Genomic DNA, 24,872 nt, shown 5'->3' with positions numbered 1-24,872 from the left:
CTTTAAAATCCCATCAACAACTGGATATCAAAAAGAGTATTGTCTATTTTCAGTAGTAATCAAATCTGGAGGTGAAAAAAAGGTGTAAAACTCTTAATTTCATTTCAAGAAAATTAAGGCAAACCATGACCTATATGTGATCAAATCTTAAAAAGGTTATTATCAACTCACTTATATAGTCACACAACTTTGCATAAAGAAATTGGAAAGCAAAAGTAGAGCACAATCATGTTTAATCTTTAAAGAGAATCTTACACAATTACATTGAATGACTGTTTAAACTTAAAGTACCATGGTGAGTTTTGAACGAGTTATTGATAAAGATCAATAGTACTTGATTGATTTGATTATCATTTATTTCCTCACAATTAACAACTAACCAATCAAAATAATAATAAATCATAACAATTATTGGAATCTATTAATGTGGACAATCCTGTTTCCAACGTCCAATATCAGACAAATATAAATTGATCTCAAGAACTGTTTCAAGGACACAAGCTTATTTTCTAGATAAAAAACTAGCTCAATTCAAACCCAGTTTCCTTCAAAAAAAAATATTATAATCCAATTTTAGTTTTAGTGTTATTTTCCTATTTTTTAAGTTTATATAGAGCAATATACCAAGATATTAATATTTTCTGTGAAAAGAAGCACAATTCTGCTAGGATATGTGTATCTGTGAGTGTGACACATTGGTTTCAATTAAGAGTTTCATGAAATAAAGATATTTCAACTTGATTCTATTTACTATAGCCATGTAAAAGTTCCAACATATTTGGCTGTTATTTGGTCAAAATATCCTTTGCTTGAAAAACCCAAATGGGATTAAAAACTGTTCCAGTCAAAAATTCTCAGATTGTTTCTATGAGGTGTCCGGTAATAAAAATATCAAATCAAAATCCCTGAACCCTGTTTTATTTTTACAACCACAATTTATCTCAAGTGTGGAAATTTCTTTGTAAAAAATTTCACACAAATCAATCAAAAGTTTTTACAAAGTCTGGATAAATAGCTGACCTCACAACTAAATGTTATCTTAGAAATCTTTAAGTTCAAGTATTTGATTGTCCAATACCATAATCAGGAAAATCAGGGGGGATAATTCTTGAATTATTCAACAAGCACTTCACATATACTTGGCAGTTATAAACACAGGGTCATATTTAATATTCAGTATTATAAGTATCTACTAATATTGACTTAGTAAGGTACCACTATACCGTTATTGTACCTTTATTATTTAAAAGATTAGGCAGATGAGGTATTCCTTAATCCACTTGAAAGACTATAGGGGGTAAAATGGTATCTTAGTTAGGCATTGAGGAAGTAAATTCAATTTGGGGGCAAGGAACATAGGAAATGGGTGTTGGTTAGGGTTTTATTGGGTTTTTTTTAGACATTTTTTGTGGGATATATCAATTATACAAATTCAGTTGTCAATAGAGATTTCAGAAAGAAATTACATCAACTCTTATTGAAATATGCTGTCATAACTAAGACATACAAATTCAAAATAGACCATTTTAAATAAGGTATATCAAATTTAATATAGACCATTATTTGAAAAACAAAACAGTAATGTATCTACAAACAAAACACCCACAATATACTTATATAGTAATATAATGACTATAGGCATTCAAGTAGAACTGACAAATATCTCAATAGTAGCCAAACAATTTAAATTTTCATTATAATCAAAAGACAACAAAGACGATTTTCCTAGCATAGGTCTATTATCTTCAATATTTAATGGCAATGTAGGTGGTAAGAGCAATTCTTGGAATCAAGACTTTCAGTCATAATTACTTCCTTCCTTCTCACGCAGAAACGTAACAAAACCATGGTGCTATTCTCCCAAATCGAAATTCATACATTCATGGTCAACTCTAAGACTTTAATTACATTTAGGGAAATTTTCTACGGTATTCCATGAAATCGTAACATGTACACTCAACCTGGATTACTTTCTTTGGAAACTTTTTGAAGCTGTGTTTTACAAAGATAGTACATGTAACAACTACTTTCAAGGTCAATTATCACCCGGCTTCAAAGTTTCAAGGTCAAACGTGCAATTCGTCAGCAAAACTTCACGTAATTTGGAAAAATTTCACCTCAAAGAACTAAACTTACCCGAAATTTTCACTTCTTTTAGATTTCCTCGAAAACCTCTTTCTTTGATCATATTCAGGCGTGTTAGAATCTTCCGGTTCGTCCTGTTTTTCAGGCACATGAAATTCCTCAATATTCCCCTTATTCTGTTCGAGTTCCTCCAATTCCTGATTGTCCGTAATTTCTTCACTCTTGTCTGTTAATATCCTACTATTTTTGGCTCGATTCTTAACTTTACGTTTTGTCTTATTTTCCATATCTTTCATTTTGAAAGACATTCAAGAAATTGATGTAAAAAATCCGACCCTTTTAATTCATTGATTTACCAAATAAAAGCTTCCTCTTGTGACTACCTCATTCCAATAGAATTCCCTACAGTTCTAATTGATGCGTGATGTATCTATGTCACGTGATTTAAAAGAGGCGTGGTTACCTGTATATCCTACCTGTAATCAACCTTGGAGGTTGGTCTGATTTGCCTTCGAACTTGACAGATGAATAAGTTTTATATTCCAATAAATGTGTCGTTTAAATGAGTTCTTTGGTGATAGATGATGAAAATACAGCAACCGGCGTTTTATCGTATTCGGTTTTGTTTGCGACAGTTTGGTATCATCCTATAGCAGGTTTGCATGGCATTGTCTGTTTCAGGCAGTAGCTGAAAAAACGACCATTATCATCACTGAAACTAAACACCCATCTTCACTGTCCCTTTGCATAGCTATATAACTTGACAAAAAATCAAGTCTGGCTACGGGTCTGATCTGTTTTCATAAAATACCAGCAATAAGACGTAAAATCCTTTTGTATGATTTCACATTCACTGTTTGAACGTTGTAATAGTCTGTAGATAAATTGATGCCAAGAAATGTACAGAGACGGGCAACAAATGGTAAATATAATGTGAATGCACGCTTTCTTGACATACTATTATGCTTCATCGTCTCATTCAGCGCTTTTATCGAGACGATTCTGTATTTTAACACCCAGACTACCCCAAAGCCTACAAGACATATCAGATAGTTGGGTAGGCTAAAGCCAGAGTTGGAATGACAGTTTTCACCCACCGTATTTGATGGCATCGTTACGAGTGTTATTAAGCCTGTGTTTATGTGTTATTGTTTATATCAAATGTTAGAGTGTGTTGATAACGGCCGCTATCCAGTTAACTTGATATTAAATTGAATATTTTATAAACAGTCAGTCTATCACGGTCGAGATCAAATGGTAGCTAACCAATATTTAATTACTTTTAATCAATTTGATCGTATCACTGAAATGTCTCTTCACAGGCACCTATCTTGCTTGTTAATGGAAATTGTAATGAATTAATGTTTAACCTTATTGCAAGATAAAATTGATGCCATATTCTGAGATCGTAGCCTAACCACAAACTCTTAAGACTTGAAACAACTCGGAAACTTCACAAGTATGTTGTTACTGGAATCTAGCTTGTTACTGAAAATTCTTACACATTACCGATTGTATCTTATTGCGTAAGATAACACTGAGGCTACGAAGGCATATCCAGGAACTTATATATATATTATTCACAAATAGGCTTAGAAATAATAATAATAAACGAACAAGATAATCGGAATATGTATACAAATGTATTGTACAGATATTTTCAGACAAGTCACGCAAAATATTCCACCTTAAAGTGATACTTAGAATGAACATAAAATTTAAGTTCTCGAAATGGTAAATATGAGTATATGTTAGCTTACCTGGTGTCATAAAGTTACAACAGAATCCCTGTAAATTCTGGAAAATTGGAAAATTCATAAAACTAAGTAAACGCTTAATCTTGATATTAATAGTTAATTGCATATTTATGGATAATTACATGTTTTTTGGATTTATCGGATTATATTAGGATTCTGTTATGTTATTTATGACACCAGGTATATCTACTGGCTCTTATTCGCCAAGTTCAAAATTCTTAAATTTTATGTTAATTCTAAGATGTAGTATCCCTTTAACATAACATTCAACCACGCAAAGGCTGTTATTCGGCTATAAAGAAAGATGATGGGAGAGAAGTGTCTATGTCAATGTAGTAAGATAAAGAACAAGAGGGGGAATTTGTCTGGTTCTTCGATACCAGAAAAAGGAGCATAAAGAATTTTTTTTAATTCTATAGTTTTTACATAAAACTTCATTGAATGAAAAGAAGTTATGGAAAGCAAACTGAAACACTGATATACTATTTTCAGTGATGTTTCAATTAAGGCCAAAACTTATTCAGGTGTGTTTCTCGATGCCCACGACCCAATGGTAACGGTTTGATCGAATTTTGGATCAAAAATCCTATTTACAGAGAATAGGTCAACTTCGGGTTATGCAATTTATAAAATAGTCAACGTTCTATTTTAACATGAATAAATGAAGAAAGAGTTCACCTGACTTATATTTCCATCATTAATTCAGTAGATTCCATTAGCAAGCTACGTCATTTTATAGTCTAATTTCATTAAAGGACCATCAGAGGGTTTCGACCCTATTAGACAATTATCGGAACCATTGCATAATTAAATATCATTGGCTATGTGGTATGCTAGATGATAAACCCGCAGTCATTGACCTGGTTCTGAGTAAGCAAGATACACACCAAATATAAATTGCTTGTAGATTCTCCTAAAGGAACAGTCACTTCAGATTTCCTTCTATCTTTGCTCACACCAGTGGTGGTGGTGCAAGAGGGCATCAAATTTACCAAGGAAATCATACTAATATGTGGATCTTTTCAGCTAAAAAACAATATCTTGGAAAACTTCAGGTAATTGATAAGTAATTGAACTGGTGTTTTGAAGATCATAAAGGATTTAAAGGATTAATAGACCTATCATATTACTCTAGATCAGATATATAAATAAACAATAGTAACTAGACATTCAAATATAACTGAATTAAGGACAATATAGAACAAGACGAAGAGCTAAAAAAAAATTCCAACTGAATTAGCCTGTTGAAAATCGAATTTATATCAAATGAGCTGTATCATTTTGTGGCAATCAGATTATATTCAGTTTAATAACTTTGTCGAAGACTAGAATCGTTATTCCGAAACTTACATTTGAAGCTGAAATTCGGTCAGTTTGTATGGTGGACAATAGGACAGCTTATCCATGTGGAACGACATTATGAAATGTTCTATGACATAATTTTAGTGACCTCAAATTATAGAATAAAAAAATATAAAAGGAGGAGAATGGATGTAAAACTCCATTTAACGACATTTAACATGAAACCAATTACTTTAATGACACACTAATCACACTATCTAGTTTCAAAAAACTCACAGTCGAGCAGCCGTTCAATAGCTCTTATTAGCATGTAATGAGGTTTCCGGCATTTTATTCCCCCTAATTGTTCAAAATTGAACATCGTGTACTTAACCCAATATTGGATCATCTTCACAATGTCAGGAGAATACCTTTAATACCTTGACCGCAAAAGACACCTTTCTTGTATCACTGAAATTTTCATGCAGCAATTTTATTGGATTGTCCGCTATCGAATACAGCCAATCATATAAAATCCAATCAAATCACTGCATTTACAAACTTCCGTTATACATGAAGGTATTAAACACAGTTCGTAATATCTTGATATTGTGAAGATGGACTATGATAGGTTTAGATGATATCTTTCAAGTTGAATAATAATGGCAGATGCACAATGTGTTTCATTATAGCAAATTACACTTTTATATTGCATATTCTTCAATTTATAGTGCAATTAAATCTTGATTAAAGATCAGTCTGACCTTAGCACAGTTCTCTACAATTATCATCCATTGTGTCGTTTTTACATTTAGAATGTAGGCTACAATACAGTACATGTAATTGTTATTCAAACTATTTACATTTTTCATATTATCAAAGATTTCAAATTCAGACTAAATTCATGTCTTCCACGGCCACATTGCATAATATACGATTCATGCCACAGTCTGAAACCATTTTGTGATTATAATTCGATTTTTGATAGTTACGCGAATTAAAAATAAATAATACAAAGAAGTTCAAACACAGCATTGAACCATTAAAGTCAAAATGTACAGAATTTAGATCAATGGTGTTTCTTTTAGATCAGAGGCGCCTCTTTTAGATCAATGTTGTCTCTTTTAGATTAATGGCGTCTCTTTTAGATAAATGGTGTTTCTTTTAGATCAATGGTGTCTCTTTTAGATTAATGGCTTCTCTCTTAGATCAGTGACGCCCCTTTTAGATCAGCGACGTCCCTTTTAGATCAGTGACATCTCTTTTAGATTAATGGTGTCTCTTAGATCAGTGACGTCTCTTTTAGGTCAATGGTGTCTCTTTTAGATCATTGACGTCTTTTAGATCAATGGTGTCTCTTTTAAATCAGTGGTGTCTCTTTTAGATCATTGACGTCTTTTAGATCAATGGTGTCTCTTTTAAATCAGTGGTGTCTCTTTTAAATCAATGGTGTCTCTTTTAAATCAGTGGTGTCTCTTTTAAATCAATGGTGTCTCTTTTTGATCATGGGTGTCTCTTTAAGATCAATGACGTCTCTTAGATCAGCGGTGTCTCTTTTAGATCATGGGTGTCTCTTTTTGATCATGGGTGTCTCTTTTAGAAATTGGTGGTGTCATTGAAATCGTGCAACAGTTTAATGGCTGGTTGGACACTGTATAAATGTGTCGGGTTTATAAATGGTCAGACTTTTCATTCAAGCAAAAAACTCTTATCAGAAACCACTAGACCATAGCAAAATAAGTATTTCAATTGATTATTTATTGAAAGGGTTTATTTGGGTGAAATCTGGTTTAATTAAGTTTCTATTATTCTAAATTATTTATAATGTTTCGTGTAAAGAAAATTAAAAAATTCACGGTGCCTAAAAATATATTAACGTTGTTTATCAGCATTGGCGGCTCCAGTAGGGGTCCACCCAATTGATTTCAAACAAACTAAAAAAAATACGATTTCATTAAATTCAAAGTATCAGAACACCAAACTTATATTATTAGGTCTAGTAATTGTCTCAGAAAATTGATGATACATGTATATCAAATATTGAGTTGATATTTCACCCAGTAATATCAGTGTTAAAACAAGAATAATCGAATCATTGACAGGGGTAGCCTGAAAGGTGTATAGTTTGAGTAAATTGTCACAGAATAACATTAACAATTTTCATTTACATGTTGGAAAATATAATCTTACTTCGGTGAGTCATTTACTCATTCTGAAAAGTCATTTACTTTTATCTGTGAGTTTTGTTCTCTCATACAGCAAGTCGTTGTCTCATTTTCTAATTCCGTGAACCATTTTCTCTTTCACGTATGCATTTACTCGTGCAGTGGTCCATTTATTCATTCAATTAGTCATTTACTCCGTACTGAGTCACTTACTCATTCAATAAGTCATTCAATGAGTCATTTACTCATTCAGTGTGTCATTTACTCATTCAGAGAGTCATTTACTCAGCCAATGGGTCATTTACTCATTCAAAGAGTCATTTACTCATTCAGTGTGCCATTTCTCATTCAGAATCATTTACTAAGTCAATGAGTCATTTACTCAGTCATAGAGTCATTTACTCATTCAGGGTGTCATTTGCTCACTCAGTGTGTCATTTACTCATTCAGAGATTCATTTACTAAGTCAATTTCATTTACTCATTTAATGTGTCATATACTCATTCAGAGGGTCATTTACTCAGTCAACTGGTCATTCACTCATTCAGAGAATCATTCACTCATACAACTCGGTGCATGATGATTTGATCTATAAGTATCTCTGTATGATCAAATGAGTTTGAGTAACTTACTAAGGTTTAAGAGAATATGTTTCATTTTTAGTTTTAACATTATAACATCATAACTGAGTAAGAGTAACAGTTTTGTTTCATGAAATTTATTCTGTTTGATTTTCAAAAATGTTCCACTTTTAGCCTGAAATCCAACTATGATGACAATTATGATATTTTGAAAATTTTCCATATATTGGTACACACTGTCATTATGAGGACATATTTATGTTTTAAATTTGAATATTACAGACATCAGATCTATATTGCCAGTAAACAAATAGTCTCCTACAACATGTTATATAAACAATTTTATACATGTTAATCTTTACTAATGCAAAATTCTAAAGAGTCATCAGAATTTAATTGTAATAATTCAAATAATAACCTATGACATTAGAAAATACTTGGAAAATAATTCTACATACATATTTTCTTTTCCAAAACCATTAATATAAATATTTCTGCAAATACAAATATTATCCAAGAGTTCTGATATTTTATTTTCCTGACAATTCCATGATTCTGATTAAAAGGGAGATAATTAGTAAATCTGTTCTAATTAATAGAATAATAGACTTACTAATTGCTTTTTGGTTTAATATCATAGAGGAGAATACACAGTCTATTAAAGCTACTGTATACAAAACTAGATTTATTTTAGGTTTTATAGAATTTAGATATAATAATCTCACATGAAAAGTTCTAAAAGATTGTAACTCAAATCAATAAAATGTAAAAGACTAAGCTACAAAAATCCGTATGACAAATCTTTAATTTTAATTTTGATAGAAAAAATACAAATCATGTTACAACAAGTATATTGTGGAATGATTAAGATTCTAGCTTTTTATTCTGATTTCATAAAAATTGTCTTTTAGCCGTAAAGCAAAACTAAAAAATCTAACATACATGCTTAAAGTTACAGAGAAGTGTTCATGGCACAATGGTAGTGTAGTCAGAATGGTTTCTGACATAGTGTAGCTTTAATAATGAATACTATTAGAAGCTCATAATGATAAAAAGGTAATCAAATATATCACTGTATTACATATTGTCCTGACTAAAACCTATCAAACAAAGTAAAACCTATCACACAAACACATCAAAATCTCTTTTACATTTACTCTACATTTACATTTATAGAAAGACTGTTTTATACAACTAAATGACATCATCAGATATAATGCACTTCAATTTGAAACAAAATAAAATTTTCATAAGCATTTATGACAAAAAATTGAATATTGATATGAACCTATAATTTTTTGAAGAAATCAGATTAGAATAACCATATTATTGAACATGAGTGAATTGATTAGTATCACAGATATTAACACATTTCCAAATCTGTAAAAAGCAACATTTTGTGATAGAAAAAATTTATCTTGTTAATTTATGTCAGTTATTATGTAATTCTATGTAAATTTTATTATATTTATTTATATTTCTGTCATTTTAAGAAAATAAATAACTTTATTCAATTCTCTATTATTGTTATTTAATTAAGTGAATTGATAGTCAAACATACCATGGCTTTATTCATTCAGATAGAACCATTCCCATAGATAATGCAACCTTTTCTAAAATTTCTAATTAGTTGACCATTTATTATTATTTTAGGATTAATTTGGTCTAATTTCCAAAAAAATTCTAATAGTTTAACAGAATTTACAGAAACACTATTTTAAATGAAATCTATTATTTTTACTGTCACTCTGAGAATTAAACTGTAAGTCAGGGTGTATATTATCTTGCCTGGCAAGCAATCTATATATGTATTAGGAACATTGACAGCATTGATTTACACTATTTCAACTTTAAGTCAGATGTTGGTGGTTCTTGCAATTCTACTAAAACTAACTATTTTATGACGTCACTATTGCCAAGGCTGATAATGATATCTAAAAGCCTCTGTGATATGGACGTTATAAAACACTGAGGTTTAGTGAAATTTCAGGAACCATAGCATAGTTTCTGACAACACTTTAAAATGACTTTCAGCCTACAAGAGAGTGCATTATAATGTAGATTAGGGAACATTGCTTCACATGACGTTTTTCTGATCCTTGGAAATCCAAAATAATTTGTAAATCTCTTTGCATATGGGAAAAGGAACCCTAAACTTGGCAGCACACTTTTATATTATTTCAGGTTTGTACAAATAATATGATTGAGATATTATTGATTTGCTATATTTAACAATTACATGTATCAATAAAATGTTTGTATTTGGAGAAAGGTATAAATAATTGTAAGTAAGAGTAATTTAGTTACCCAATTCATATATTAATGATGTGTGAAGTCCAGTCTAGAGTCAATAACAACTAAAATACTAATATTAAATATACCGTGACAGATAGCAATAAACATCAAACTTACTAGGGTCCAAATCCAAGATGGTGGATAGCAACCAAACTGAGCAGTAATTAACAGTGTTATTAATAATTAAATGAAAGGAACACTGACAATAGTTAAGATCCTAATCAACATCTTTAAACTAACAAAAGCAGGATGGTTGAAAACAATTCATCTATTTTTAATCAATTATTACTTCTAAGTATAAGATCAGAAGAATTAAAAACTCTGAATGTTACAAAGCTTAGTGTTAATTGCAATGATGATTTGTAATCAAGAAAAGTCAACTTTTGATATATGTTGTGAGTTAGTTTTACAAACTAACAAATCACAGCAAATGCAATGCTGCATTTTGAAGTCTGCTTGCAAGTAAACAAATTTTGTACTTCTGTAGTAAGTGCAAATCGATTTGACTTTTCCTTCAGGTTTGTGAGTGTTTACAAAAAATTACCTCAACAATACAGTTGACACTGAAGTCAAAGTTTAAACAGCCAGGACCTTGTTAAAAAAATAGCATTGTTCCAGATGCTGGATGGAAGTGCTGTTAGTAAAATTTTTCAATTTTTTCAAAATTCAGTAATGAACACGAGTTAAAAGCTACAGTACAGTCAATGGTGAACAGTCAAATTGGTGTACAGGGTATTTGAGGAGACAACATCTATATTGTTAACACAAAACTCTAAGCCGAAATTTAACATAAAAAAACAGATAATTTCTTCACCAAAACGGTAGCAAATCTCCACAGTACTTTAAATAAAAATAAAATGGCTTACTTTTGTCTTAAAGCACTTGAATTGAGTATTGGTAATCTTGACAGACTGTTGTGTCTTTTAGATAATCTTCTACGGGGAGTATGTTGTAATGAAGATACAGATCTAGGAGTTGGAATATCTGTTTCATTGTTATTAAGGCGTGGAATTACACTCATAGAAAATGGACGCCTTTTTATTTTCTCAGTTAAAAATGAGTTTTTCCTTTGATCACCATTTTCTGGCATTTTCATGTCCAAAAATGAAAGTAAAAATCTCAGTACTCCTTTCTCTCAAATATTATCACAAAATCCCCAAAAAACACAAAAATTTAAACATATAATCCAACATACACAACAAGAAATGACCAAATTCTCAAATATCTTAGGCTATTGTTTAGGGACAATAACAAGCAATCCTTATACAGATATCTTAGTTACCTCAAATTATTAGCCTTGAGAATCAGATAATCCAGGATTATCTCTTGATCTAGGATCAAAGGTATTAACACAAATGGGTATAATGGGCGTTAGGGCAATACAGGCCTTTTGCATTTTAACTAAACCATCAGCTACCTGTTTCATTTTTCTCAACATATAAATCTGACAAAAGTTTGTCATTCCTTGTAAGATTTTCATAGTTTGGAAAAAGTATCCAACATCTGTTAGAATTTCTTCAGTGCCTCTTTGTTTTTTATAAGCATCTAAAAGAAATCACAAATAGTTGGATAATGGTTTATTATGTAATTCATGAAAGAGTTTTCATGTTTGCATGATCTACAGCCTTAGTCTAAACTTGAATCAAAAAGTTTTGACTTTGATAACCAATAAGGAAACATTCAAAAGAAAAGTTTCTATTTTAGTCTCTCAGTTGATTTCATAATTATTACTGACATCTATTGATTGCAAAATAAAAGATAAAACACATGACATTTTCAGTCTTTTTAATAAAATATTTCATAATGTTCCCTTTCCCACAGTACAAATCACAAGAACAAAGAAATTCAACAATCATTTAAAATAATTTAACAATGCCTCTCAGAGGTTCATAATCCTGTTTCAAAAGCATGATTAGAAATTCTGGCTGGATGAAATATTTCAAATGTTGAGATACAACAGAATATGTTACTGGAAGCAATAGAAATAAAAAAAAAATTGGCAAAATTTATCTTTAGTCTCCAAAGTAAAAATATGAATTACCTCCCTTATCATTAACAAAACCACTCCCAAGAAATTGAGAGAAAAAAACTCTTTGGGTGATAAATCCAGTTAAGATATTTTTGCACTTTCGAGTCTGATTCAAAACATGAACAAGAACAGTCTATTATAATTTCAGGTAGAATAAGAAGTAATAAGCACTACTTAAATCACACTTGTATAGTATTAAAAACTACTTATCATACCTACCTCTAAATACAGTGGATTTTCATGTTAATTTTTTTAATTGACAATGATGTTAAAAGATATCCTTGCTCTAATATACAATACTTGTTCATGTTCTAGTATCCATGAGTTGAGTGATATCTGGTGTTTTACAAAAATAAATATTACATCCATGACACTCAATAATCTATCTTTACGCCCGCAAAAGAAAAAAACCCTCCACAATGATGATTTTAAATCAATTTTATAATCAGTCAGTTTTATCTGAGAGTCCATTATAATCCCACCTAGCTCTCCATTCATCAGCGCACAGTAGAGCTATATCTGTCCTCCAATTCTCATTGTTTAAATTCTCAATAAAACCTTTAAAACTTCTTCTTACTAACACTAGAGATTGCTGTAATATTTTGTGTAGATTTTCTGGAATGAAAAAAGACCCTTTATTCACTAATAAATGAAATAAAAATCAAGAGATAAAAGGTGAACAGAATTTGTGGGGGAGCTAGATTGTGAGTTCTGCTCCCACAGGATTCATGGAATCAACTTTTAATTCAAAAACAGAAATTGGAAATGGGTTCATAACGTGTTTCACGTCTCCTAAAAAAGAATTTGTACAGTTCAAAATGGAAAAAGGAAAAGAAATGTAAATATTGAAAGTGACATGTATCAAACAATAAAAGCCTAGAATTAGAAAAGACTAAAACTGTTCAGAACTCATTGATTGAGTGCCATCATTCAGTGAATTATCTCCCTTTAATAATCAAAGTAAAAAGAAAATTCACTCCCATTATTGTTTTCAACATAGTTACATACCTTCATCAAATCCATCTATTATATCTTTAAATTCATATTGTTTTATCTGGAAAAGAAACACGTTACAGGTGAAAAATAAGAAAAACTGCCTCATTTCCAAGAAAGTGCCATTTACTGCAGGACAGTTTAGTAGAGACAATAAGTCATAATTTAGAATAAAAAAAATATAAGCTACTTAAATATGTATAGTGAGTAAAAATGCTGATTTAATTTCATTTCTCAAATTGACTATTGTAACATTACAGATTTCAATTTTGTTTCAATGTTAGTAAGTTTTTTATTTTTCTATGACAATGACAATATTAAAACTAAGATAACTTGATACAGCTGTAGAATATTTCCTACCTGAATGTCTGTAGTTTTTAAACTATAAATAACTTCTAAAACTTCAGCATGATAGCAAGCTTCTAGTTGATCTTGTTGTGTAGAATTCTCATTTAATACTATATTTATTTCACCTTGAATTGAAAAGAGATCTGAATATAAGTAAGATCAAAACAGCCATGTAAAATTTTCCTTCCTGAATTTTTCAGGACTTTGTTCTTGTTACACAAATGGGAAATCAAAGAGATTTTGGTGCTATTGTGCAACTGTTGGAGATAGAAAACATGATTTAAGGGGCAATGAAGATTGTTTCTGACAACAACAGTATCAGCTTATATAATGTATATTTAAGTTGTTGTATCGAGATTTAAAATGAAATGAAATGAATGGAGTTTTACGTCCTACTCTTCCGCACCTTGTGGGCTAATGAAGACGGGCAACGCCATGCAGGTTGCCATGAGGGAAATTTTGCCAGGACAGCGGCATTAGCCTGCTCTTTTTCGATTTCCAACTGTCGAGGGATCTTTAACGTGCACAGCCTGTAGCACATGAGGCCTCGGTTTTTTGTCCCATCCGAACGACTAGACGCTTTTTCCATGTCAGCCCCTCTTACCTGCATCACTGACAGGGGGAAACCGGGTTGAAAAATCCGAAGGTATTATCTCGACCTATGCCAGGATTGAACCCTGGACCTTCAGGTTAGCGAGCAAGCGTCTAACTCACTGAGCCACCGCGGCTCCCGATCGAGATTTAAAGGATCTATTTCAATCTGATATATTTCTGTTAAAGTTGCCCATGTTAGTTTTTCATCAGTGCTGCTTACCTTTTTGTAAATTTAATCCTAACATATAATATGTATTTTTATATAAGCTTTCCATTAGTTGTATATCTTTATATCTAGAAAAAAATATAAAAGGAAAGACTGCATAACAAAATAACAATACTAAATTTTACAGCTTTTAACAAAATTAGTAGTAGACTTTTAAAAACCAAACATTTCCAATAACATATAATATTTCAAGATAGATTGACTAGGTTTAATATGTTAAAAAAAAATGGTCAAAGAATTATACTCACGTTTTGCAAATTTTTCCCACTGATACACCTAATCTGACTTGAAATTTCCGGCGTAAACCTTAAAATAGATGTAGATTTGAAGTATTACAGACGATACTACCTAGAAAGAGACAAGTGATCATACCAAATAATCATGTATACCACTCTTACACTCTATCAAAATATTCCTGAAACTATATTTCTAACATACATTACAAGTAGCCCTCTTACCCCACTAGGTTACAAAGCCTTCAAATAATTTTTTCATTAAGATTTTATTTTTGATAATCTATTTGTGAATATCAAATTTTAACTATTTCAATAGATGAAACTTACTCCATAACACTGGTTCTTTATAATTGACTGATTGAGTATTTTCGATAATTCCATGATGCAGGTATGACTTCACTAAGAAATGTAAACGATTCTGGTTTAATGTTTCCATGACAACATTGGTGACAGCAGAATAATTTGCAAAAAGATGAAGGAATGTAAACAAAATAAACAATGTCCATATAATCCTGAAAAGAATAACAACCCAATTTTGATTTATTTTAACATTTAATTTTAAAATGACAACTTAGAATAGCCACAAAGCAGAAGTCACAAGTTTCCTGTTAAATTCAAAATATTTGAGAAGTACACTGCATAGTTTCTAAACAGGAAAATAAAATTATAACATAATCATGATTAAATACCTACAAATCTTTTCCTGTAACCATAGGAACCAGAATAAGACTACAAACTAATGCTGCTAGATTCACTAAGGTTTCTTGACTGCCATCTTTTGCTGACACATCAGCCATATTGTTTCTGCGTGCCTGGTGTTGAGTTAAGGCTGCTCTAGTGGCTCCACCTGCCACTCCAACAATTGACTATAAAATAACACATACAAAAGAACAAATTCATTTCAGCAGAAACGGGCAACCCCTAGCTTCTAATATTCAATAATTATGCCTGAAAACTTTACTGGACCACTTTTTACCAAACTAATATTAGAATTGTGGTCTACCAGCTAAAAATATTTAAAATGCCTTTAATTATTTAATTAATCACTAAAAACAAGATCTGCAAGGTAAATCTTCCTCTTTGAGAAGCTACAAAGCCTTGAATAAAACTGCTCAAAATAGAAAAAATATGCACCTTGCATACCCCAGCTGTACACACAATTGGTGTGAAAAAGGGTTTAAAATTTGGAGCCAGAATTTCTAAAAATATTGCAAAATCATTCAAAATGTCAGCAAATAATCTCCATCTTTTGGCATCACAGTCTAAATTACTCCTAGAAAGAAAGAATAAGAATTTCCATCAGAATAATTCATTATGGCATTAGATCACTAAAATAAAAAATTGGAGGGTGTCCTAGAATCAATGTTAGAAGATAAGACCCTAGGACATCCTAGCGCTAAGATTGTTTCGAGAATACGTGGCCAGGCCGTTTGCTACAAACATGGAGTCACTGCCAGCATCACACCAATACCTTGAGAGTTTTTAATAGAAATCATGATATGGATCTTTTTGTTTATTTATGGAAAAATAATTTTTTTTGTAATTTTCTCACCCTTTGAGCCATGCAAAACCAATTCTTCCTATCATTCCCGTTCCATCTGATACAGAAAAGAAAATAAGAAAATTATCGAAGGATGTTACTAACTAAACATTGAAATTTTAAAGGGTCAGATGCAATTTTTTTTTAAGCAATCGTACCTTAGTTTCAGAAATGGGAATTTTTTTAAGCTAAGCCAATCAGTAATAGTGTTCACAGTTCATATAGATGATGTATAGAAATAGGAGAATAAACCTGGTTTATTTGAAGGAATTTTGCGACCTAAAGACTATTTACTATTTGTTCAAGACTCAAATCAACTCCCCAAAATGGCTCATCTATCCCTTTACATTGAATTATACCCTTATGATATAATATGTCCACAAGTATAAGTTCCAATTAGTTTATAATGTCATATTGATATCATTAGTTCATATTGTGGTCTTAACAATCATTGTTAAGTAAGAGTTATCTCCCATATTTTCCTTCTCAGTAAAACAGAGTTGTCTGCTCTTAAGGTAGATGTTTGTCATGTGACAGGATATGTACTTTTGTGAGTTGAAGGCATGATGTAAGACCTTAGAGATTGAATAAAGCATGGCTGAAACTTAGATTCTGGCAAGTTGCGTGACCTATTTTCGTGTACAATGTTTGATCTATAAATAAGACGAGAAAAACATGTTGTATGGATACCCAGTGGTATAATTAACTTCTCTTAGTATTTATCTTTAATAATAATTCATGACAATTCCTTCAAAGAACCATGATTTAAAAAAAAAATAGTGACTGACAAGATAAGATAAGATACGTAGCGTGATTTATTGCTAAAAGTCATTGAAACTACATAAGAATATGGCCCACATTGTGTTCCATAGAATTTTTAGCAGACGACATTTCTAGGGATTATAAGGAAATTCTGCCGATAAAAACTTATGACGTTGGGTAATAACTGAAATCCGCCATTTTGTATTTGTCAAAGTATACATTAATACATTTTACCTTGCTTGAAACAACTGGATTCATTCTGCTAGCTGACAATGTGCAAACAACCCATGTTTATCAAAACAAGCAAATGCGGAGGTCACGAGATGCCTCACATGTAAATTATTAATCATTTCTAGAAATGCACGAAAAATAAGTTAGCACGAAATTAGGTTACTTGACTGTAATATATTCATTATATACAGTTTTTTTTGTAATTTTACTCATAGGCCTTTATACTTTACCTGAATGGTGTCCCATAACTGATAGATGAAATAGTCACTGCTCACACTTTCTGGATACCCTTGTGGTAAAAATACTGACTAGAATATAAAAAAAAAAAACAGATACTATTACTCTTCATGAAGAAAGCCATTATTTGATCACTTTGTTTTTATTATCAACTATAAACAATGACACCATGTGTTTAATATTCCCCGGTATTGAAACATGATGATGATAGATTTTTTTACCACTTCCTAGGACTTCAAGTCTCATCTAGTAGTTCTGATTGTACAATAATCTTAGGCCTTAGTTGAATAAGGCTGTGCATCGTATAGATCCCTCTTTGTTATTGCCTATGGCCCTATGTCTTGACAAATGATTAAATAAAATGGGTTCATGTCCACTTATTAATCATATTATTTAAGTATATCTAATGTTTGATCATAAGATCATTTAGGAGCAGAAATGTATATCTCATGTATAAATTCAGTAATGAACTGAACTGATCAGATTAGTGGCAATTACAGTATTTTCAGTTTTTTTTAATATTATGTCAGGAACTAGTCAGAGTTGGCAGATTACAGACACCACTGACTTACTCGAAAGAAATTTGACACAGAGGTCAGTTTAGGAGATTTGTCATCTATATCCACGGTTCCATCGACATTTGTAGAATATTCTTTCTTTACAAGAGAAGATCCATATCTTTCCCTGAATAACACAGGCCTCATGTTAAGCTTAGTTTAATTTTTTCAAATGTTTGCCACAAAACAAACCCAATCCATGGGCGCAGACATCTTGTTTCCTTGTACATGCGCAGTAATCTATTTATCATTTAACGCGATTTCATTGGTGAAGTCAATCGGAAGTAGGTTTGAAAGCAACACAGCGCGACTTCTAAAAAGGAAGATTTCTTTAAATTTTCCTCTGAAATAATTTGTGATTCAGTAAGTATCTTGCCACACACATCTTAATTAATGAAAGATACGCATTGGATATTTCATCCGAGCACCTCGGCTCTCTTTTAGATTTAAGTGGGTACTGCGGCGATGGGGGGCATAGCTAGTCTCCCCCTGGCCATGGTCGTGGAAAATTTTGTAATCGATGAGGAAATCGCGGAATGTATCTTACGCGATTTTGGCAGTGGATGTAGATATTTTTTTCAATTCAGAGCTCAATGTAGTTAGACAGTAACGACAGTGTAGTCTAGATCTAACCTGCTTTTCTTTTTGTTCAGGCAGTAGGCCAAGGACAATTCTTCAAAATGTTTCAAATGATTTAATTTATTGCTTTTAGTATTTAAACAATATTTTGTTTAAATATTTCAGATATGGAAAGAAAAAAGAGGAGAAGATCAATAAGAAATCTTCGAAGGCAATCCATCAGTTCTTTTGGTGATGATAATGATGCCACCTTGGCTAACGACACCTTGATGATGAGTCTCAATGATCAGGGAGAAGTTGATGATATCTTTGGTACAGTTTGGGTGGAATCCAATGAAGAAAGTTTGAAAGAGAAGCGTAAAAAACGAAGATCAAGTGTTTTGTTTCAGAAACCATTGTTGAAAATAGATTCATGCTCCCCTGTTGAAATAATGAGACATGAAATTCCAGTGAATTCCCCAGTATACCCCTCCATTAGTCCAGAATTGATCAAATTTGATGGAAAATCTTCACCACTTCTTGTCACCCCTAGCAACAGTTTCACTTCTGTCAATAACCTGGATATGGCCTTCGTAGGTGAACTGACTACTCCAATTATTGCAGAGTTGAATACATCAGCTAAGAAAGTTTATCCAGTCACTCCAGATGTAGACTTTGACATTTTAGACTCTCCATTACAAGATGTTTATACACCTAGTTTGACACCGATTACATCTGGCAGTTTGACTGCAACTACACCTGACTTGGACACTGAAGTAAATTCTCAATACACAGAAACAACACCTGTTAACTCTAGTGCTACAGAAACTAATTTAAATGATGACACCACAGTTGACCCCATGTTAGATACACCAAAGAATGGACTGGATGAATCACCAGACCCTAGAGCTATTCTTGAGGACAACTCAGAAAATAAGGAAAATGAAGACCAAAGAAATGGGTTCAATATTTCCCCCACTCTAGTCGAAAGTTTAGATAGCTTAGCATCTGGGGCTATGGGCTTGTTCAATTCCATAGTTCGTAGAATCTCCAAAGGTACTACTGGCAAACCAAAAACTCCTAAGAAACCCAAAAAAGAAACGATTTCAGAAAAGACCTATTCCGATTCTTACATTGAAGGTTTTTTGATAGACACAAAAGCAAGAATTGAAGAAAAGAAATGTGAAGAATTATTCTTAGGACGAGATAATTTAGAATATTCTGTAAATGAGGAAAAGAAACTAGAAGAAATCTTAGAAGGAGATGAAATTTTGGATGAAAATATGGAAGTCATTGAAGAAGAGTTGAATCAGGGTGTGATTGAAACAGAAGAAGAACCATTACCTTTAGATGATGAACTAAACTGCAATACACTACTTTTGAAACAACTAGAAGATGTGCCACTTGATACTGCACCAAGTGAAAATGTTGATAAGCTTATAGCAGATACTGCTATAGATGATAATTTCAGCATGAAAAGTTTAGTTGAAAGTATTGACAATAACACAGTTACTAATGTTACTAAACGTAGATCTAAACGTAAATCGGCAGATTTCTCATCAGAATTAAATGCAAGTCTTGATGAATCATGTACTACTACAGATGAGTCTGGTTTGCGTAAATCAAGGCGAAATAGACGAAAATCATTAGAAATCTATCAGGCTGGAGTCGCACATGAAAATGAACATCCAGAATGGTATTTGCCTAGTGAAAGATTCAGGCCACAAGAAGATGAAAATCTAGAGGAGCTGTATCTAAATAAAAACTATATGGCACCTTTGGAAAAGACTTGGGAGACTATTTATGAATCTCCAAATAAGTCTAAACAATTTGTAAGCAAGAAAAAGTTACGTAGAGTGATAGACTTTCAAGGTTTTCAACCTACTAAATTTAAAAGACGCTTGCAGAAAGCTCATAAAAATGGTTGGACTAATATCTGTAGTAGAGAATTAAGTGATGACTTTGTTCAGTGTAAACTATCCCATCTCTATAGTTATCTAGACAACTCAACAGACTCATCTTAGTGCTGCTGTCTTTGGTGGTTTAAACTGTAGGATACGATTAAAAGTAGATCAAGGTGCTTCGTTTTGTGTTTTTCTGTGGTTAATTACACTTCTTAACATGATCTGACAAAATTTATCTTTGAATCGTGTTCATTTAATTTTTCAGCCAATAGTTTCAAAGATTGTCATGATATGGCTGGCTGACAATTAAAGTCAATGTTTAAAAACAATTAAAAATCCCAATCGTGAAATATTTATTCAGATAGTGGAAAGATTAGTAGAGTCCTCCACAGAAAAAACATGAAAAAAAAGTCACTTGATTCGTCTTTTAGTGAGATTACTTCAAGAAGAAGAAAATAATAGTACCGTACATGTATTACTGGTATATACTTATAATAATCAAAATAATCGATTATCGTCGCTACGAATTTGATAATCGATTATATGTCAAAGTATTGTTTGTGAGTATGTTACGTGCTGAAGGGAAATTTTGACATATAATCGATTATGAAATTTGATAATTGATAAAATCGAAATTTCTATGACACAAAAGTAACCACCCATGAAATTTGGCACGTTTTTAATTGAGTATTTACAGGGTATCTCATTTAAAATACTTTGATTATTGACCGATAGTCTGCCATCGATAATTGATCTCAATTTGATAATCGATACCATCTCTACTCCCGACTATGTAGTACAGTGTTTTCAGATTGCCAATCATGTTCAAAATCAATCTATTTAAAATAAGATTATAATTTCATATCTTTCTTTATTTCTGATTCTTTTAGTCTACATTGTCAGATATTTAGATTAAAAAATAAACTGAAAATATCAGAAAACGAAAAAGAAAAATTGTAATCTGATCTAATTAAAAAGAAGCTACAGGGGTGTAGTTGTGTGTATGTGTCTTAATAAATATTTTACCTAGATCAAATACAAATGTTGACAGATTGTTGTTGTTTTTGTGCAGAAAACATTCCGTTTACTGCTATGAAAGAAGACAAAATGGCGGATCCTCAACATCCAGCAACTGATAATTTCTATGGTGTGTGGGCACCTTTAATCCTCAAGATGATGGATACTGATCTTTTTCATTAAAGTAAAGATGTGGTGGTTAGACTTTAATTTAATTGAATAATTTGAATGAGTAATGTACAATGGTACTCAACCTTTCAGCTTGCATCTTGATTTATAAGTGATCAAAATGAAAATGTGATAAAACATCGAGTGAGTGACAGTTACATTTGAATACCACTAAATATAGGCCAGGTTACAAAAATAGACCATAATCACAAGATTTAATTTTTATATAATAAGACTTACTTTAGTGAGTTCAAAGAAATAGAAAAGAAAAATTATCACAATATTAATTCTGAAAGGAAATTATACTAATATTTAAGAAATATAGAACACATGTAATGCAATTGTTATAGAGAGTTAATGGTAAAGATCTTATCTGCTAGTGCCGATTAAATACAGCTACTGCAACTTAACATCATGCTCCATTGCCCCTTTACATATATTACTAGCCCTGTCAAATAGTCAAGGTTGACTAAATGCCTGATTAAGTAACTTATATTGTCATTTCTTTTATAAGTGAATAAGATCATCACAACCTTTAGACATTTGTTGGTTTTCTCTGATTGATATCACATTCAATTGAGTAATGTTTAAAGCGAACGTCATTTCAGAAGCTTCATGCACATTGTTTTGTATAAGTTTCCTTTGTTTTATCCAATAATATAATATATTCAAATGTTAAAACAGAACTATTTTGTAATGAATAAAATTTGTTCAGTTATTTTACCACCATTTTACGAAATGTCATATTAATCCTAACATTAAAAAGTTTTTTCCGACACGGTAAGGAATGGTACCAGTAAGAATTAGTTGGATAGTTCATCATTAATAATCCACCATGTTGAAGTACCAGTTTTAATGGTGGAATATCACGTCTAGTTGAGTTCTTTCCTCGACTGTCTTGATGTTTAAAAATAAAATCTCTAGCTTGACCTAAACTCAATGAGGCTATAGGATGATCTGCTTCTAGATCTTTTTCATCATCTTTATGTTCTCCCATATAATCACTGCCATCTTTATACCTAAAATATATGTTTATTCAGAATTCTATCATTCATTTATCACACATCAGTCTCTAGCCAGTCACATATTGTTCATATAAACCTAATAGTATTTCTTTGATGTTGTACATGTATTCAAATTCAGTAATAACCTCTCAACACAAGGCAGGTTTTTTAATCTGTGGATCAAGCCCTTGCATTTGAGAGATAAGTTTAAAAAAGACTAAATTCATTTTATTTCTTTTTCAAGAGTAAAATAAACTATGCAACTGTATACTGTATAGGGGTTGTGGTAACCTTTACGATTTGCTTTCTACATAATATAAGATTGAAAGTGGTTGCTTGACTTAAATTCCCAAAGTCTTCAGTTGAGTAATGTTTAGTACTTGTCAAATATCAGTCATTTTGGTCTGTCACACTCTGAGCCCACCACTATCTTGAAAAATCCTACTAAGCTAGGAAGATATATATTAGAGGCCTATCAAGTACCTATTTATTAAAACAAAGTTAAATTTGTAGCCAGTCTGTCTGGTAATATCATCTCGGATATTCTCTAATAATGGTAACCATGGCCGGGCAGGAATTGAGTTTCCTGAAAATTTGTAAGACAAACCTTCATCTCCATGAGCAACCTGAAATAGAAATTATTCAATATGACACAATATTTTTGAGAAAAAAAAAACTTGTGATTGAGTTAATTACAACCAAAATCCAGTTTCAACTTTCTATAGGGTAAAGGTTAAGATTACAGAACACATTAATCTAGACATAGCCTACTGCCACTATAGCACAAGTTTCTAAAAAATAAAATCGAATCAAGCCAATATGTTAGGTTACCTGCAGAAAGCAATATGCTTCTAAGTGAAAAAAGCTCCTATTTGTCCTTTAATCCAAACATAAAACAATGGGAAAGTGTATTATCTTTGCCGTCGTTCAATGCAAAATGTATGGGGGATCAACAATTTTATGAACAGTTCTGAATGAAGGAGAAACTTTTAATATTAAAATGTTCACCAGATGAAATCCTACCTGTTTCCGTGGAATGTTGTGCCATTTACCAAAGAGACAAATTTTTGCCAATTTTCCTTCATTATAACACAGAATTTTCTCACACTCTTTTAGAAGATTGTCAGCTTCTCTTTTTGAATAGAGAATCCCATAGTCACAAGATAGATTTTCAAGCCTGAATTTTTTAAAGTCTATGACATTACATTCTGATTTTTCATAAGATTTAAACTTTTTAGATCCTGACGATTCCGATTGACTGTCAGCACGTTTCCTTTTGGTTTTAACTACAAACAAATCCATCTTAGTCAACTGTTAAAAATAAATGCTCTTAACAGGAGCCATGTTGTTTGTTACTAAATTTAGTAACTTACGAAATGTTGCTGAGTTATCTCCCTTAGACCACAAACGCCTAACACTTGATTGTTGTTAACAAAAATTTTCTATTCCCATCTTTGTCAGAACATAAGATTAGGAGTATTATACCTTAGGGTCATAGCTTGGATAGCCAATTACTTCCAGCCTCATTCATAGATTAATGTCCAAACTCTCAAAAAGTTTCATGGTTCTAATCTTTATAAGAGAATAAAGGGTATCATGTGAATAACTGATATTTTTATGAGTTGGATTCTGCTCTGTGATTTGTACTGACTCACTTAATTTGCAAGGAACAGAGGCTATTTGATGCTCCCCATGCATACAGATATGCTACACACGTATCACTTTTTTTTATTTTGTAGGAAAGGGTGTTGGTTCAAATGATAACAAACTTCATGCAAAAACAAATTCATTTTTAACAAATCATATCATTTACAGATTTTATACACGAATTATCAACAATTTGATTTAAAACTTATATACCTACAGTCAATTCTAACATATTCTACTTTCATTTCATAATTATCAAGAAAGGTCAGTCTTGATCAAAGCTGTTCAAGTGAATATTTTTCACACAAGCATTTAAGCTAGTAATTTCAGATATTAAACAATTTTTGTAATTCAAGACTCAATCACGTCCTGCTATTTCTGAGTCAAGATCATCTAGATATACCAAGGATCGGTGAACCTATTCAATATCTAATACTTGATACAGTAATACCACAAATATGTCACTTATTATAAGTTACCTGAAAAAATGCATACAGTAATTTAGTCCAAAATGTTTTCAAATTACATACAAACATTAAAGGTATCAAGGGTCTTACAGAATATTCACCTTACCCTTGATCAGCATGCCCAAGTAAACGCTGTCCATACGGATGTGTCAAAGACATTCATAACATCAAAGGCCAATCTTATATTAGA

At 31.7% G+C, this 24,872-nt stretch overlaps 3 protein-coding genes across 3 annotated transcripts; 1 reads left to right on the top strand and 2 right to left on the bottom strand.

Annotated features, from left to right (window-relative positions):
- Positions 1 to 11,455: 11,455 nt before the first annotated feature.
- LOTGIDRAFT_152971 (hypothetical protein) lies at positions 11,456 to 18,064 on the bottom strand (the record flags this gene model as incomplete). Its single annotated transcript, XM_009053458.1, has 14 exons — positions 11,456 to 11,709; positions 12,413 to 12,414; positions 12,676 to 12,808; positions 13,202 to 13,247; positions 13,547 to 13,659; positions 14,349 to 14,422; positions 14,603 to 14,660; positions 14,918 to 15,102; positions 15,284 to 15,456; positions 15,734 to 15,863; positions 16,143 to 16,188; positions 17,287 to 17,290; positions 17,354 to 17,431; positions 17,933 to 18,064. The coding sequence occupies 14 exons, from the start codon at positions 18,062 to 18,064 to the stop codon at positions 11,456 to 11,458; spliced, it is 1,428 nt and encodes a 475-aa protein (XP_009051706.1).
- Positions 18,065 to 18,202: 138 nt separating this feature from the next.
- On the top strand, positions 18,203 to 21,425 carry LOTGIDRAFT_228402 (hypothetical protein). Its single transcript, XM_009053457.1, has 2 exons — positions 18,203 to 18,280; positions 18,662 to 21,425. The coding sequence occupies exon 2, from the start codon at positions 18,664 to 18,666 to the stop codon at positions 20,497 to 20,499; it is 1,836 nt and encodes a 611-aa protein (XP_009051705.1). The 5' UTR covers positions 18,203 to 18,280; positions 18,662 to 18,663; the 3' UTR covers positions 20,500 to 21,425.
- An 854-nt stretch (positions 21,426 to 22,279) lies between these two features.
- On the bottom strand, positions 22,280 to 23,870 carry LOTGIDRAFT_103779 (hypothetical protein; the record flags this gene model as incomplete). Its single annotated transcript, XM_009053456.1, has 3 exons — positions 22,280 to 22,583; positions 23,052 to 23,194; positions 23,592 to 23,870. The coding sequence occupies 3 exons, from the start codon at positions 23,868 to 23,870 to the stop codon at positions 22,280 to 22,282; spliced, it is 726 nt and encodes a 241-aa protein (XP_009051704.1).
- Positions 23,871 to 24,872: the final 1,002 nt, after the last annotated feature.

The sequence above is a fragment of the Lottia gigantea genome, assembly GCF_000327385.1.
Source record: "Lottia gigantea unplaced genomic scaffold LOTGIsca_2, whole genome shotgun sequence".
NCBI lineage: Eukaryota > Metazoa > Mollusca > Gastropoda > Lottiidae > Lottia > Lottia gigantea.
Note: the sequence above shows the minus strand (reverse complement) of the source record. Positions and strands in the feature narration are given on the sequence as shown.